General features: G+C 36.1%; 1 protein-coding gene across 1 annotated transcript in view; it reads left to right on the top strand.

Annotated features, from left to right (window-relative positions):
- The first annotated feature begins 222 nt into the window (after positions 1 to 222).
- LOC112679691 (runt-related transcription factor 1-like) overlaps positions 223 to 17,421 on the top strand; it is a 31,380-nt gene continuing 14,181 nt past the window's right edge. Inside the window, exons 1-3 of the mRNA XM_025549587.1 lie at positions 223 to 1,025; positions 6,514 to 6,965; positions 16,799 to 16,912. Of these exons, the coding sequence (XP_025405372.1) occupies positions 6,569 to 6,965; positions 16,799 to 16,912 (511 nt within the window). The 5' untranslated portion in view covers positions 223 to 1,025; positions 6,514 to 6,568. The remainder of the gene's footprint in view (positions 1,026 to 6,513; positions 6,966 to 16,798; positions 16,913 to 17,421) is intronic.

The raw sequence follows: 17,421 nt of genomic DNA, 5'->3' as shown, positions 1-17,421 counted from the left end.
CGTGCGCCGGCGCGTTCGGGGACAAGGGTCGCGGGGCGGTGGGAGTTTGCTTCGGCGGCAGCGGGGCAGCTGTTCCGGCGGCGCGGAGACGGACCGCCGCCGCGGGGACGGACTTTGGTTTCGATCTTGGTGCGGTGGCGGCGGTTCGGCGCGCTCCGCCGGTGCGCGTCTTTGCGGCCGCGCGCACGCCAAAGGTGTAACCCTCGCACACGCACGCACGCACGCACAACCCCTTGGCCGCGACGCCGCCGCGTACGTGTGTTCGGCTTGTGTGCGTGAGCGAGTGCGTGCGTACGTGTGGGCGTCCCGCGGCGCGCGCGCCGGCGAAAACCCCCGAATATTGCGGTCAGCGCACACGTACTCGGGTCGCGCGCTCGGCCCCACGCGCACACGCAGCACGCGAGCACCACTCCGGTACCGGTTACGTCGGCGAGCGAGAGGAACGGGCCGCGGAGCGATATAGGCGCTGATAGTGATCCGGCCGGTTACCGTGCGAACGTCCGTTTGTTCCGGCGTCCCGCACGCACGCGCCGGCGAAACGTTTTGGCCGCGGTACAGTTGCGGTGCACCTCGGAGTTCGCACGTCAGTGGCATCGGGCGCGCGTACGCAATCGCTGTCGCTGTTGTTGGCGAGCCTTACCCGTCCGGTCGTACGAATCGCGGAAGTGTGTTGCGAGGACGGTCGCAGAAGTGTTGCGCGACTGATCGGAGACCCGCCGGACACCGGCACCGAAGCACGTGCACCGACCGAATGACGGACAAGCAGCCGAGGGACGGAAGAATAAAAAAAAAAAGAGCGGGAAACGCGGTCGTAAAAAAATAAACAACCGTTAGGCGCACCGCCGCCCGCTCCGCTCTACCGTCCGCGCCGCCGTCCCGTCACTCGCTACTGCCGCCCGGCTGTCGAAAGTTTGTTTTTTCCGTCTGTTTTTTTTTTTTTACACCCCCGTCCCGCTCGCCGCGTCCTTGAACCGTTCCAGTGATCCGCCGCCACCAGTGTTTTTTAAATCGTCCACGTAACAAAGGTCAGTACTACACGTGCACTTGCACGTCTCATAAATTGTTTTTTTTTTTTTCTTCACAAAGGTTAGATTTAAACGTTTTATCAGGGTGGTGTTTCGATTATTTGAATTTTTATCGGTCGGGAAAATTACGTCTCGATTGCGGTCGTTAAATGGCTCCCGTCGTGTGCTTCGCTTTTTCGGCACGATCTTCTCCCGTGCGATTTAGTTGTTAAAAGTGTTCTCGATCGACGATCGCCGATCGAACGTCGATGGAATTGTGGAACTGTTGAATTTTACCGTCAGACGTGGCCCGACCACTCTCTTTTCGTTGAAATCGTGAAGTTTTCTTCCGCACGTCGGTTCATAACGATCGCGTCTCAAACTTGCACTGTAAAATCCGATCACGTCAGTTCGTAATTGTACGCGTTTTCTTACGGATCATTACGGTGCGTACAATTAACCTGACCTGGTATAACGAAAACATTCAGTTGCGCCCCCCGACACGTGTTTCAATTTGTATTTTTCGACCACGTGGTATTGTAATACTAAATCACCGATGAAAAACGTAATTAAAATCGTTAAATTGTTGAATAGTTATCGGTTTTACTGTTGGATAGATTTTTATTCTTCGCAATATTTCGTTACAGCTTCATCAATTAGATTAGATATGTCCACAGAGAGTAATCGAACATTATGAAAAATCTAAATACTGAAAAGTAATATTAGACGTTTTTTAGTATTTTTACTTTATGTCTTATAAGGATTTTACAATTAAAAATATCAATATACCGTGCCCCGACTATGGTTTCGTAAAACGTTAAACTTTGACAAGTATTTTTATCGTTTTATGGTGCTATTGTTCGACGGATTCCTAAAAAAATATAATTCTACCTTTTTTTCGATATTACGCGAGTAGTATCACAATGACAGTTTAAATTGTCCGAAACGAAAACCATATGTAAAACACGTTCTGTATAATTATACGGAAATATAATTCGTGAAATTATTATAAGAAAATATTATCATAAAATTTATCGATAGTTATTATGATTATTTATTTTTTTATACTCAGCTTGTGAAAATCGCTAAAAATAAATAATCACGACTTACAAGAATTCGGAATCGAATGTTCTACCCGCAGTAGACTGCATTAGTTTTTTCGCGCTCTATGTACAAATATTTCACTCTTAACATGTGAACACTTATGGTTTTGCTATTCACGCGTCCTAAACTTTATACCGGAAGCATGACGATGCGACGCGTGCTTAAGTATTTCACACCAGTAGTTATACACACCTCGCACGTGAAACGATTATCGGTATTCGTCTCGCTTTCGAGCAACCCCTTTGACGGATTAAAAGGGATTTCGACGCGTAACATTGTCGCCAAGAAAAATGATTATCATCATTCGAAATATAAAGCTCATGTTCCTTCCCTTGTCGAATTGCCGATTAGTTGCACTTCAGCACAGCCATCCTCCGTTCGATACTCATTCGAGTTCAATAAACAACATATGTTTTGATCTCGTTGAATGCACACCAAATAAACTATAAGGAAAAATAAGAATAAACCATTAGTGAATAACGATACTTATTCGCAGTTTTTCGTTCAACATACACGTTTTAGCCACTAAATCGCATGAATAATTATTGCCGATAAAATATGTACGTGCAATTAATTTCCGTGACAGGGATAACATTTACAAAAAAAAAATCTAAACGTTCATCAACGCACAATACGTGTACGTATATAATTTCTATTCTCCGTGTTACATAGAATATGCATGTATTGTAATAACAAGAGTGAGTACGTAATCGGTCATTATTTCGAACAAATATCGAGAGAATTTCGTTTTGTGAATGCTGGCAAAAATCGAGCGTCCAGAATTGTACGTGAGTTACCTAGAACGGCAAGTCGTGGGTACCCTAAATTAATAAATTATGATGATGTTTTATGTCGCATTGATAGTATTGTATAATATCTACATAATCGCAGTTACGTATAGTAAAAATAAGCGCGGTTATTATTCGATATACTAGTACATTAATCATTGTAAGCGCTAAATGTATTGTCAGACACTACCGTTCGATCGAGAACTATAGATTTTTTCAATTCAAGTTTCTTTTATATTTCGACCGAAATCTCAACTTGTACGAAAATAATATACGATCATACAATACAGAACTATCGTACACGATTAAGGACCAACGGCTTTTAATTTGAATATAATATACATACATGCATGTATGTATATTATATTCAAATTAAAATTAAATGTAAATCAACGAATGTTTTAAAAATTATGTAGCAATATTCGTAACATAACACGTTATGTTTATCTGTTTGGTTCAATAATTTTCATTTATGTTGTTATTTATATACGTTTCTTTGAAATGTTCGCAGTTTTTGAAGTTGATGTTTACGTTTATATTGTTTGGTATAGCTTAAAAGTCTATACGGTTAATGGTCTATTTACATTTTCAGTATTGCATTCGAAGCGTTTTTATACTACAAACAAGTAGCTTCACGTTAATATGCGTTGTATAATGTGAAATATTTTTTTGTTCGTCCGTCTTCGATACACATAAAAACTCAAAAATAACACTCGGTAACGTAGAAATACAAGTCGGCGACTTTCGACTTTAATCGTACTACACCGTTATTCAGTACGATTTAACTCGAAAAACCGCTGTCAAAACATTAAAATATACTGTAAGGGAATAGGAAATCAGGGGCGCCATTTGGGGGGAGCAGGGAGTGCACTCGCACACCTTGAATATTTTTCATCTCCAATTGTTGGTTATTGGCCTAGGCGTCACTGATACTCGGCCTTGCCACCTTGGCCTTCAGTTTTCCAATCTTTAATATTGTGCATGCACCGCGGATAATCACTGCTAATCATAAATATTGGCCTGGTGGTGGGGAAAAATTGGCCTCTTTAATTGCTTGCACACCCTTAAAAAAAACTGAAATGGCGTCGCTGCAGGGAAAATAAACGTTGACGTTATCTTGGAAAGGTCGTATACATTGGGTTGCAATAAAAACGCAAAAGCACACAGTTTATATTCAATCGTTTGCATAACAATTAATTTTCGAGCCTGCACGTACGCAAGATGTTTCAGTTCATTTATCTCGATGACAAACGATATTTTAAAACGTAAAACTAAATCACACGCTTCGATCTATTTACCGTCTCGAAATTAGTTACGTCTTATTTGCTCGCGTGATAATTAATAAACCGTATGCTAAATCCAACACGTGTCTTGCGTACAGCAGTAAAGCACGAACTCGAAAACGGCACGCGTTTTTAAAGGACACACGCCCATTAGGCGGTACAAAATTAAGACGGTGAGATCATGATACGATACTGTTCGTTTTACGTGCAGAAAGCGTGCGTGTTCAAATGTGTTTTTCTTAATTAACTAACAGAGGCGACTCCAGAGCCTTGGTTGGGGGGGGGACCAAGTTACAATTTTACAAAATCTTACAACAAAAAGAAAACAACAATTTTTACAACACAAATTCAAGTCGTCTATTTTTAAAATTGGCAAAAATATCAATTATATGATCTATTTGATCTAGAATATCTACTATATGATGTACATTAATTAGACATAATGCTGATAGTCTATCTTCAGTCATCATTGAACGAAACCAGGTTTTTAGTCTCCGAAATGAGGAAAAACTCCTTTCAACCGTCGTACCTCTAAGGCTCTGTCTATAATGTAGACTCTACATACTTGTGCGTGTCGTATGATAGTACATATTATAACATGCATTTTTTGTTAACAACATACATTTTTTTATAAATACATTACGGGCTTGGGAGGGGGCCACGGCGTATAAAGACCGATTTGTTGAATGTTATTATAGGCTCGTCAGAAATTAAATACAATGGTCGATCTAACTCTTTTATGTTCAAAAACGATTGGCAATAATACATTTTCTGATCCATCGGGTACACATTGCTTACGTTAAATACCTTATACCTAGAACAACTATATTCTTTACATAAAAAATCACAAATATATTCAATATTTTAAATATTTAAATTCAAATCATATATAAATATAGTTTCAACTATCGACAAACGCTGTGTGGATAGAAGAGACTGTATCCCGTCAAAATATCTCTGGTAAAAATATCTCCGATAAAAATATCTCCGCAAGAAATATTTTAGATTTAATTATTATAACTATTATAATTTATTAAAATTAAATTATCTCACCATTATGCATTAATTAAGTAACATGTATTATTATTTATTATAAATTTAAAATTTTCTCACGCTTCATACTGTTTTAAAATGTTATTGATGTTGTTAAATTCAGTTCGTCTTTATCGGCAAACCGATATAGATAAACGATAATTTTCCTTCACGAAACAACCTCGAAAAAGTTATAATTAAAAATATAATACATTTCTAAATTTCTCTTAGAAATACTCCCATTCGGTTTATATTATTAATACTTGTTATATTATATTTTACTAATATGCTGTTGTAAAATATCTGCATTTAAAATATTCATTGTTTTCTCTTAAAATTATTTGGACCAGAGATATTATTACCGGAGATATTTCGTGTCAGAGATATTTTGACGGAGATATTGTTACCAGAGGTAATTTATGTCTGAAATATTTTGACGGAGATATTTTTACCGGAGATATTTTGACATGGAACCGAAGAAACGACAAAATAGAGTTTCAAATGTTATTTTAAGAATCGAGGGACCAGCCGGAGCGGTTAGCGTTGCTAATTTACAGCAGTTAATGTTGGTAATTTTCTCTCTCTTTTGCCAAGAAATATCACTTAATTATGGCAAAAGAAACATATATAACGATTATTGTTGTCACTTATATCCCACGAACATCTGTTCTCGTACGTCTTTTGACTGATCTGTTTATCGTTATTAGACATATGTCTGTTCTGACGGATCCGTTAAAACACGTTTTCCATCAGAACTCGTGTCCAATGTAATCACAATCTTGTCCGGGAACCGCAACGGCGTGATTTCGATTTCTTTTTTTTGTATATTTTTCATCGCCGTAAAGAAGCGATCGAGAGATTACGTTTTAAATCCCAATCTCGCGCTCCCCCCCCCCCCCATATCCGTAGCACGGGTTCTCTTGTAAAACCGGTAAACATCAGCTCACCGACGACTCCGGTGGAAGACATGAGCACCAAAATAAGATAAAAAAAAAATAAAGTCATATTGTACAATAGCGCCAAAATCCTACGCACAGAGTGTAATAAATGTAGCACAGATGTATAAAAGTACAAATAAGTGAAAAAATGGGATTAAAAAATCAATCGATTTATTAAATCTATATTTATAATTTAATATTGATACTTATTTTTATAAAATCGTAATTTTTAAATAACTGCTTACATAAAATATTAATTTTGGCGCAAATGATACGTCTTTTTTACATCTTTGGGGCATATGTCATTTAGCCCATGCGACGCGCAACTACTACATGACACGTGTAACACACTGACTGCTTTCAGGTACCGCGTTACGTGTTCACCGGGAGCGACGACCGCCGGCGGATTCGGCCGCGGCATGGTGGTCAAAGGGGCCCAGATGAACGTCAACGGCGGGACGGCGCAGGGCCCGGCGGCCGAAGACGGGCTGTCCGAGGCGTACGCCAAGATGACCGCGGACATACTGGCCGAAAGGTCGTTGGGTGACTTCCTGTCCGAGCACCCGGGCGAGCTGGTGCGCACCGGCAGCCCGTTCCTGGTGTGCACCGTGCTGCCCACGCACTGGAGGTCCAACAAAACGCTGCCGGTGGCGTTCAAGGTGGTCGCGCTCGGCGAGGTGCCGGACGGCACGGCCGTCACCATACGCGCGGGCAACGACGAGAACTACTGCGCGGAGCTGCGCAACTGCACCGCGCTCATGAAGAACCAGGTAGCCAAGTTCAACGATTTGCGGTTCGTCGGCCGCAGTGGCAGAGGTTGGTGTACCGATAATAATACCGATTAAAAACAATAACGGCGATGGCGATTAAAATTAAAAAAAACTCGGACAGGATAGTGTAATTTTTTTATTTTTTTTTATTTTTATTTAGAACCTTTAGTTATTAACTATTACAGTTCAACAATTACAGATAGTGATTACATAAACCAATTAAGAAATTAAAATAACATCGAGGCAATAGCAATTGGTTATAACTAAACGTTAAGTATACAAAAGGTGTTGATAAGAAATAATGATTATTAGTTTGGATTCGGGAAGATATAATTAAGGTGAGACGGTATTCTTAGATAGTAATGAGTTTAAGAGTGTGGATAAAAGTAAAATTAATGGAGTAATGAGGGAATGTAATTGTGTAACAAATTGAGATAAAATATTTGATATAGATTTGTTATTAGAATTGTTTGAGTTGCTTGAAGTTGCTTCTGCGTATGTTTTGGCCCTGGATTTTTCTTTGTGTCGGGTGTGCGTGGACAGGTAGTCCACTGTGACTGGTAAGATCATCTTTGAGGGCACTAATGGTGGTACAGGTGGTGTGGTCTTGAGGTGACCATTCTTATGATTCTTACGATAAGTGTTCATAAATTTCTTTAATGAAGGACAACCTTTAAAGTTCGCGGTATGTGCGCCAGAGCATAACGCACACTTTGCAGGTAGTTCCGAAGATTTGACACAGTCCTTGGTGAAATGGTTGTTGCCGCATTTGACACAACGTGGTAATTCGCTACAGTAGGAGCGAGTATGACCGTATCGCTGACATGGTTTGCATTGAGGAGGGTAACGAGATTGATACTGATTTTCCACAACTATTTTGGAGTTAAGGAGAGAGGATATTTGGAAGATACTCCGGTTAAAATCCCTTGCTTCTAGGACAACGGTGAATAGAGATAGAGCTTGTTTACTAATTCTGTGGCGGACGTTTAGCACACTTATGATTGAGAAGCCCAAATCCCGGAGGGCCTTCTCTATATCTTCAACAGGAATAGTATAATGCAGATTACGGATAAAAACTTTGAAAGGGCGGATATGACGGGGTGCCCACGTATGGCATTCTAAATCCGATTCGTTGCAGTAATCGATTAGTTTATTGTAACCATCAAAACTATGAGGTTTGATTATAAGAGAGGAACCCTTGGCGGTAGCTGTAAAGCCATCGGTACCCACCAGAGATATTAGATCTGCTTTTAACGAGGAGTAGTTAGTAACATTACTTATGACAATTGGCGGTGCAGACATGCTCGTAACCTCGACTTTTTCATCACCAAGGTGTTTCGATGGTAGAGTACTAGGTTCATGTTGAGCCGTAGGTGAGACTGTGACAGGAGGGGGACTAAAAACCTCGGGGAGGTTATCAGCCATGGTGAGAGGAGCAAACCGATTTGACGACACATAAGATTTACTTTTCTTTAGACTTGAATCGAGATTTGATGAAGAGGAGGACGACAAATTCCGTTTGGTCGACTTCAGTGTAGTAGCGCGGGACATGACAGACGGGTCTACGTATTATCGTGCAAAACACCTTAACATAATTAAATAATAAACTGATAATAATTGAGCGCGTGACGTAGTGAACGTGCGTGCTCGACGACAGACGACACAGAACTGAGTGTAATTTTACTATATTCGATTTGAATGCAATTATTTATTACAATTCGATTACATTCGATAAAAAAAAAAACAATTCTGAGTTGACGAGGGAATCTTTTTTATTTAATTTTATTCGTTTCTATGGTGATAAACAAAGCGTTTTAAGAACAGCTTAAGAACGATTTATATAAATAGGTAATCTATATTAATTATAATTTATAATTAGGAAATATCATAATAATGAAAAAATATATAAAATGATTACATATTTACAACAAAAAAAAAAAAAACTCCTAAAATTAAAATATCTATAAATAGCTCAAAAACGGATAAAATTTTCCAAACTTTAAACCGTAAGGAACAAAATGCAAAATACAACAAAAAAGATCGTTTGTCATTTTTCATTTGAAGCAATATTTCTGGTAAAAAACGTCGTCCGTAATTTTTAAATCTTATAAAATCGTGAAATCGTACGTTTTTTTTTCCTTTAACCGCTTTTATTTCGAGTACTGTTTCGAAAATCGAAAAATGACCTCTCTAAACTACCAGCTCTAAAACATTATCTATATCAGAAAAGATGCTACACTTTTTACTTTTGAGCAAGTTTAGCGGGAGAAAAAGTGTTTACAGAATAAAAAAGAAAAAGAAATAAACATCATTGAAAAAACCATTACATTCCTCGCTCCGTTCAAAATCTAAAATAATATAATAACGACTACGATAACTGTATTGAATAAATTAAAAAAGAAAAAAATATGATCGAATCCCGCAGTAATAATATTAATTAGACGAATTTTCCAGCCTCATCCGTCTCAGTATGTTTTAATATTTCGGAAAATTTCAAAAATCTAACCTAACCTAACCGATATTTCGACGGGCAAAGAACTCGTAATAGTTATATATTCTAATGCAATTTGTATTTAATTTTTTTCAGCATTTAATTATACTACATTAGTTTTCATACTTTAGCCGGTAATTATTAATATCAACGTATAAAAATAAAAATAAAATATTTTGATGGTTATCGAATAATATTGAAAAACATTAAATAATTGTTTGCATTTTCAAAAGCGCATTCCTCTAGCACCATTGAATAATTGCTTCAATCAACGATCGGACAGTTGTACCGAGAATGACTTTCACGTAACAACGCGCGCTTTGACCGAATCAACATTTTTACCGCTATTCTGTCTCTATAGAAGTATATTTTGAATAGAATTTGTTATTTTAATTTTTAAAACAACTCACTTTGTCATGTTAATAACATTTGTACTGAAAATTCAGTTTTTAATAACATACAGTAAATTGTACTACTAAACAAAAATAATTAATTATGATTATAATTTTTTTTCCCTATTAATTCTTAACCTTATAATATAATATAATTTATATTATGTAAAATATAAAATATATTACAAAGATTGATCGAGTCATACAAATTTTTGTTTAGGATTAAATTTGGTACAATAAACATTTTTTTTTTTTTATATGAATATAGCATAGAATTGAAATAGACTGGCCCTAGATAAAATACAAAAGATAGCCCAAAGGCTTTTTGTGAATATTTTTAGGAGTATTATAAATTCTGCATTCTCTTCTACCATCATAAAATTTCATATTTACACCTTTAATCAGTGGCGCACAGGATTTTTTTTCGGGGGGGGGGGGGAGTCGAGGTAAAAATATAACACATTTAACAATTAACAAAATTATGCAAATCTTCAATATATTTTGACTTAAATAATAGCATTAATAATAGAATAGACTATTCTATAATCAATGATACTAGGTATTCAATACTAGCTCTTCATATTTCAAACTTGTAAATTTATAAATTTTAACCTAGACATCGGAGAAAATTTCGGAGGGTTATAACCCCTTACCTCCCCCCTCCCATACATGCGCCACTGACTTTGATGACACTCTTAAAGATATATATAATTGCTACTTTTTTTATAGAGAAACCTTAATAGAAGAACCCCGAATAATCTGTAGTTTTCTTTCGTGGAACCTTCAAAAGAAAACTTATTTAAACAGATTCTAATAATATTGTTCTGGTCAGTCTGCAATTTGTTTAAAGTATTGTCACCGAATTCACCCCAGACTAACAACCCATATTGTAGGATTGACTGATATAATGCAAAATAAATGACAACCATTGTTTGTATGGGTATTAAGCCCCGTAATTTATAAAATTTATAAGTGTTTTATAGTGTTTTTTTTAGTGTTGCTTGTAGTTTTCTGATTAAATTTTGCGAATATAAATTTCATCTTAAATTATAATCAAATATGATACCTAAGTAACGGGTTCTTATTACTTCTTTGATATGAATGCATTTATTCAAGTTTCTACAAGTGGTCCCATCAACACATCTGTGTATTCTTAAAGGTTTAAGATTTAAACATGTTTTATTAATGGAGAAAGTCATAAACACTGTTTTTTCCTAATTTAGTGTTAAATTTCTGTTAAGTAGGCATTGGTAAATTTTATTTACACCAATAGTTGATTTATGGTGAACTTCTTCCCGAAAATTGTCAGAGAAAAGTAAGCAGGTGTCATAAGTAAACATCTTCTGCATAAGATGCAACTAACCAATCTAGGTATAAATCACTGATCAAGTCAATGTAAAATAAGAATGAGATTGGGCCCAATACACCTCCTTGAGGGACACTATATTTACTTTTTTTTTTTAATAATTTTTATTATTTGAAAAACATAATACAAATAAAGTATTTAAGAAAAATAATAAAAATTATACCCTATACCTTCATAGCTTAAGACGTTATAAATCCTAACCATTTGCCTCCTGTATAAAAAATAGCTTTTAAACTATGATAAACTAATTTTATCAATTCTGAAATAAGAAAGGATTTGCAACAAAATTTGATGATTTACCGTATCGAAGGCCTTGGCTATGTTTAAGAATACAGCTAAGACTTTTCTACTGTTGTCTAGTTCATTATAAATTAATTCCGTCGTGTTAAATAGGAAATTGTCTGTGCCTATACCGGGTCTAAAACCGAATTGGTTTATAAAAAGTTTATTATTTTTCAAAAAATATATTAGTCGCTTTTAATGATTTTTTTCGAATATTTTAGTGAAATTACTCAGCAAGGATATGAGTCTACAATTATTAATATTTCTGTTATTTCCCCGTTGTAAATTAGTTTAATCGCAGCTAATTTTAGAAAATATGGAAAAATACCTTGTTGTATACTTTGTTTATAAATATAGACTAATGGTTTTTAATAAAGTCAATAATTAATAATTTAATTGACATCCTATCACAACCTGGAGCTGTATCGTCCTTACAGCTTTTGAGTATGTTAATAACATCCCCAGTCTCAATTTTTATATTATTATTAATTATTATAAAACGAAAAACTTTTACTACTATTGGAAACAATAATTTTTTATAACTTCACAGTTTGCAATCTCAGCTAGTTCCTTTCCTACATTAATAAAATATTGATATTAGATATTTCTTTTGGATTCTCAATTACATTATATTTTAGGTCATTATTAGTTATCTCTTTAATATTGTCCTTGTTAATTATTTTAGCCTCTGTGATTTCATTTACTAGTTGCCAAGTTAATTTTGGATATTTGTAACACATACATTTATTTTCATAAAATTTAACTTTGGCTGTTCTTAAAATACGAGTGTAATTATTTTTATATTTTTGTAATATTGGGCTAGTTTTTTATTATTTGGGTTTTTATTTTATTTAAACGATAAATACTGTTTATGCGGAGTGGAGCATAATAAACCAGCTGTCATCCATTTTTTTTAGATTTTTTTAGAAGTTGTAGATTTATCAAAAGAATTTGAATTTATTTTTAGAAACTTGTAATAGGAATTATCTACGTTATTATTTGTATACACTTTAATCCATTTTTGTTCACCGAGTAAGTTTTTAAATTTATCATCATTATCAAATAAATATATTTGGTTTTTGTGGTCGATAGCGTGTTAATTGGTATGGAAAATAAAGGTGTAAAACGATCCGTAGCATCAGCCAAATACACCAGCATTTACTAATGCAATTAATTTCTCGTTATTGCGAACGAAAATATGATCGAGGCATGAGCGGTTTTGTCCATTAGGTGAATGACGCAAAACCGCATTCAGACAACTTGTCGAGGTAATCATTTTTCAGTACGATGTCCCCAATTATATTAATATACATATCTCCGATGTGGTAATTTACTACGTACAAACCCGGCGGATCTAAAATCGGATTTGGTACGGGTAATCGTCACCTGATGACCAATTGTCGGTGAGGAAAAAAGAAAAATATATTAACAAAAGCGTGTCGGCCCGCGTTGTATAACCACTAAACCGTCCGTGGCGGTTCGACTGACGAGTGCGGTGCGGGAAAATGAAACGACAACAAATCTGGTGCTGGGGGGAATGCAATCCGCATGCAGATCGGTGATTTCTCGTCCTGAAAAAAAAAAAATAAATAAATAAAAATACTAACTAGTGGCACACGCGTGTATCGACGCCGAACGCGATACCGTTAATAAATCACGGGACGGCCGCGGCGGATATTACGCGACGACATAACGGTCGTTTCTGCCCGCGAGCGTGCGCGGCGAATTAAAACGGTTTCGACCGGGGAAAAAACTTCGGCAAAACCGTTTACGAACGTTTATCGTTACGAACACGATTGCGGGGGTGGCAGAGTCGACACTATTTTCCGCTCAATTAATAATAAAAATACACGCGCACACGCGCACTTACACTTACACTGCTGACGGGGTAGTTATCGTATAAATGTCGGGTAAACGTGATTTATCATCCCCTCGTTATTTTTTTAATTTTTTTTTTTTTTTTTACCGTATATTTTGCATTACGACAAATTAACACGACGAGCCCTTCAGTGCGGTATTTCAGCGGCTGACTACGAGTGCGGGCGAGTGAGACGGGGAGGAAAACAAAAAAAAAAAAAAAGTCGAATGAGAACTGCACGCGTCGCCGCCACCGCCGTTTCCTCGCCCGTCCGTTCGCCGTACACCTACGCTGTGAATATCGCACGAGTGGACGATATCGTCAGAATGCCGGCAACTATTCCCCGAGAAAACGTTCTCCGGACCGCATAGAACGGTTACATTTTGTTTTTGGATATCCGCACGTAAATCGACGTACGGCTAGGACGAGATGTTCAGTTTTAAAACCAGCGATCGTCGACATTTTTTACGCGCGACGGAAAAAATAAAAAACCTGGCTTCCGGTTTTGCACTACGATTTTAAAACCACAAAGATTTTATTAAAAGTTTTGTGGGTTTAACATTTTGCTATAGTCTATTTTTGAAACCAACAAATTGGGTCGGGTTTCTATGGATGGCTGGTTTTGAAACTGACTAATGAAAATGATAAAACTTACCAATCGACTAACAGAATGAACAAAAACAAAACAACATTTGTGTTAATTTTCAATGAGGTTTAATTAGAGCTTTAATTAAATTAAGAAAATCGTATCACCACTTAAGAAATACAAAAATTCTGGTTTGAAAATTTGTTCTATTAAGTTAGGGTGATCATATTTATGAAAAAAAAAACGGGACAAATATGTTCTCTAAAAAAAAAGACAAAATGTTTTTAACTTTTTTATTATATGCAATAAAAATAATTTTTAATTAGTTTAATATTTTAACTAAACATTGATTTGCATTCTTTTTTTGCTGTGAGATTGAAAAAAATTACTTAAAATATTTTTTATTTTTATTGAGTTAACGTCGATTGTTCATAATTTTCTTCATTACATCCTTTGACATTATATTTTTTTAATGAATTGATTGCATTTAATAATTTTGATTGTGTTAACAAAAAATCATAAAAATCATTACAAGAATCTTTTTTAAAATTATTTTTAAGAATTATTATTGCTTTGACAGTTGGTATGAGAAAACGATTTTTTTCGTCCGTCCATAAAATATTTGATTGAATTTATTCTTTTCTATTACTGCATTAATTAATCTGCAAAGGTACGGTAAACGTATATTTCTTTTCAGGCATTCTAAAAAAACAATACAAGTGATAACACTAACGACTCGCAACAATTTAAATAAAAATAACTAATACACAGTGGCTATAACATTAATAACACAAGGTCGTTGCAATTTACACACGTTATTGCACGACTATGTTCGATTTTTCGATTAATATACCTAATATACCTATTATAACGAAAATCGTTGATTACAAATAGTTTTTAGGGAAGGGGTTATCAATTGTCAATAGGTCCACGGGGGGTTGAACTTCCAACTATCCTACTTGAAATCATTCTAAATTCTTATCATCACTGTATGGCAATTGAATAAAAAAATCTTTTTTAAGTTTTATGGAACATTTCTGTACTTATATAATACCAGATTTCATAAGTCCTAGGTACAAATTAAATTAAGTGACTAATACCGCAATGGTGAAAGGAGGGGGACGATTTATTTTTTGATAACCGCGTATACAACGATAATATAATATTAAATTGGAAAGTTCAAGCTGGGATGTAATACTTGTAGTCGTCGAGTATCCTCGAGTAACACGTGAATACATTGGTACAAAATAAACGAGTAAGATGCACCGTTTCTCTAACAAAGATTCGGTCGTCAAAGTGAAAATCGATTCTGCTTTTATTAAAATATTTATTCAAAACATATTGTGATTTTGGCTATGATTCGACCATGACGATCAAATCGTGGTCGAAAGAACGGAGAAACGATGGAATTACATTTTCGTGTTTTTCATTCGGCGAGTGTAACACTGTGTCCGGCTTGACGTTTCGCACAAAATATTTGTACGATCCCCAGGCCGCAGGACGTAGTATGTATGTCGGACCTTCACTAGTGCGGTCCACTACGATGTAATAATACACATTCAATATGCACTACAGAGTGTTCGTCATCGCGGTAACTATTTACGGGCATATTTTCTGGTGACGCGGAAATTCGACTTGATTTCCATTTTTTTCTACCCGTTTTCAAAAAAAAAAAAAAAAAATTACCCACTGCCTCCGATATGAATATGTATTTAAAATGTAATATCGCACGTAACACACTAATTAACGATTGTAATATTAATAAAATTATTTATGAAAAACTCCTTATTAATTGTCTTTATATAAAAATGTAATATGTAACTAAAACATTATGAATTATTTGTAATCTAAGATAACCCTGGGCCTCCAGACGAGTTTTTCTCAGTGAGGCCCAGTAATCTTTTGATATTAATTTAAATGAAAAATAAAAGTATACAGTGTCGAGTGTGTACTAGACGCGCGGCTACCAAACGCCCTGTACGCTCATCGCACAGTAATGTACCACCCTGTAATGGAACGCGCGTACATACGCGATTATTTGTATAAACCCGAACATACACACGCATAGGCGCACCGGGTCATTTCGCTGCGATTTCCCCTTTGCCAGCCGACCGACACACGACCGTTTCCTCGTTACACCCGTTTTATCACCTTTATTGCGCGGCGTCGGTCCCCTCTAAATTACTGCACTGCCGACGAACCGTGCACCTCTATTTGTACGCATTGCACGCGAAATACATCGCACCTGATGTTCAACGGGGCGCGTAGGAGTGCGGAGGGCTTTTCGGTTTTATTCAAATGTACATTAATACCACATTTGTCATGAAATCAGTAAAATCTTTCCGTTAACCAAGTTAACTTAACCTCACGCCCCTCGTATATGCTTTTACATACGTATCAATGTGCAAGAGCATATTTTATTACTTACATATTTATACATATTTATGTTACCGGATGCTACTTGTCGGCAGATTACTTCATGGTGAGAATCTTCGCGCGTATACGCGTATTGTATACAATACTAAAGTGTTCACAATATTTTTCACCTACGACGTATATCGATCCTTCCGTACTTTTTTTTTTTTCGGATGAATAACATCTCGAAAATAACTCCCGTAACAGCGTTACTCGTCGATCACATTATTGTCCTGTACAACAAAATAACATTATTATAATCCATAGGTGATAGGTATAACCTGAACTGCTGTGAAACGTAATATTGTAATAACTCGAACCGACGGGAATAATGAACATTGTGCGATGGTGGTCAAGTTATAGATGATAATATGAGCTCAGAATTGTCGAATTTCGCGTAGTTGTTTATAATTGGATTATGTATAATTACATTAGATGCGCTGTGTACATTGTATTATTTTATTACGTTAAACTGTTTGCGTGTTTCAGGCAAGAGTTTTACGCTGACCATAACCGTGAGCTGTTCACCCCCGCAGGTTACCACTTACAACAAAGCCATCAAAGTCACAGTAGACGGACCCAGGGAACCGCGTTCCAAAACACGTGAGTATAATAACGCAAGGAAAGGTCGCGCGTTTAGGTCCTATGCATTTTATTCGCACGTTATCTACTCGTAGGTTATCGATTTGTTATTTTCACGATTAATACATACGCGCACGCAATTCGTCGTGATTAATTCAAATAAAACGTGTTAAAGATGTTAAAAGTGATAGCGTCTCGATCACGTATAATCACATCTGCAATTCGGAATCATTACAAACAACTGTTCTTTGACTTAATATGTAAATATTTTTCAAAACAATTTCTATCTATCAAATCTAAAATGTTATCGGACAATGCTTTTATTGCAGTAAATAATTTACAAACGTATTTTAATAACATATAAGATGGATTTGTAATAAATATGAACCGATCGTTTTAATGTAAACATCGGTTTAAACAATTAATTATAAATGAAATTATGATATATTAATTGTGAATTATAAAATATAAAAGCAAATCAATAATTCAAAATCGTAAATATTTTAAAAACGATTAAAACTGTGTACAAA

The sequence above is a fragment of the Sipha flava genome, unplaced genomic scaffold (assembly GCF_003268045.1).
Source record: "Sipha flava isolate LNK unplaced genomic scaffold, YSA_version1 166_pilon_pilon, whole genome shotgun sequence".
Taxonomy (NCBI): domain Eukaryota; kingdom Metazoa; phylum Arthropoda; class Insecta; order Hemiptera; family Aphididae; genus Sipha; species Sipha flava.
Note: the sequence above shows the minus strand (reverse complement) of the source record. Positions and strands in the feature narration are given on the sequence as shown.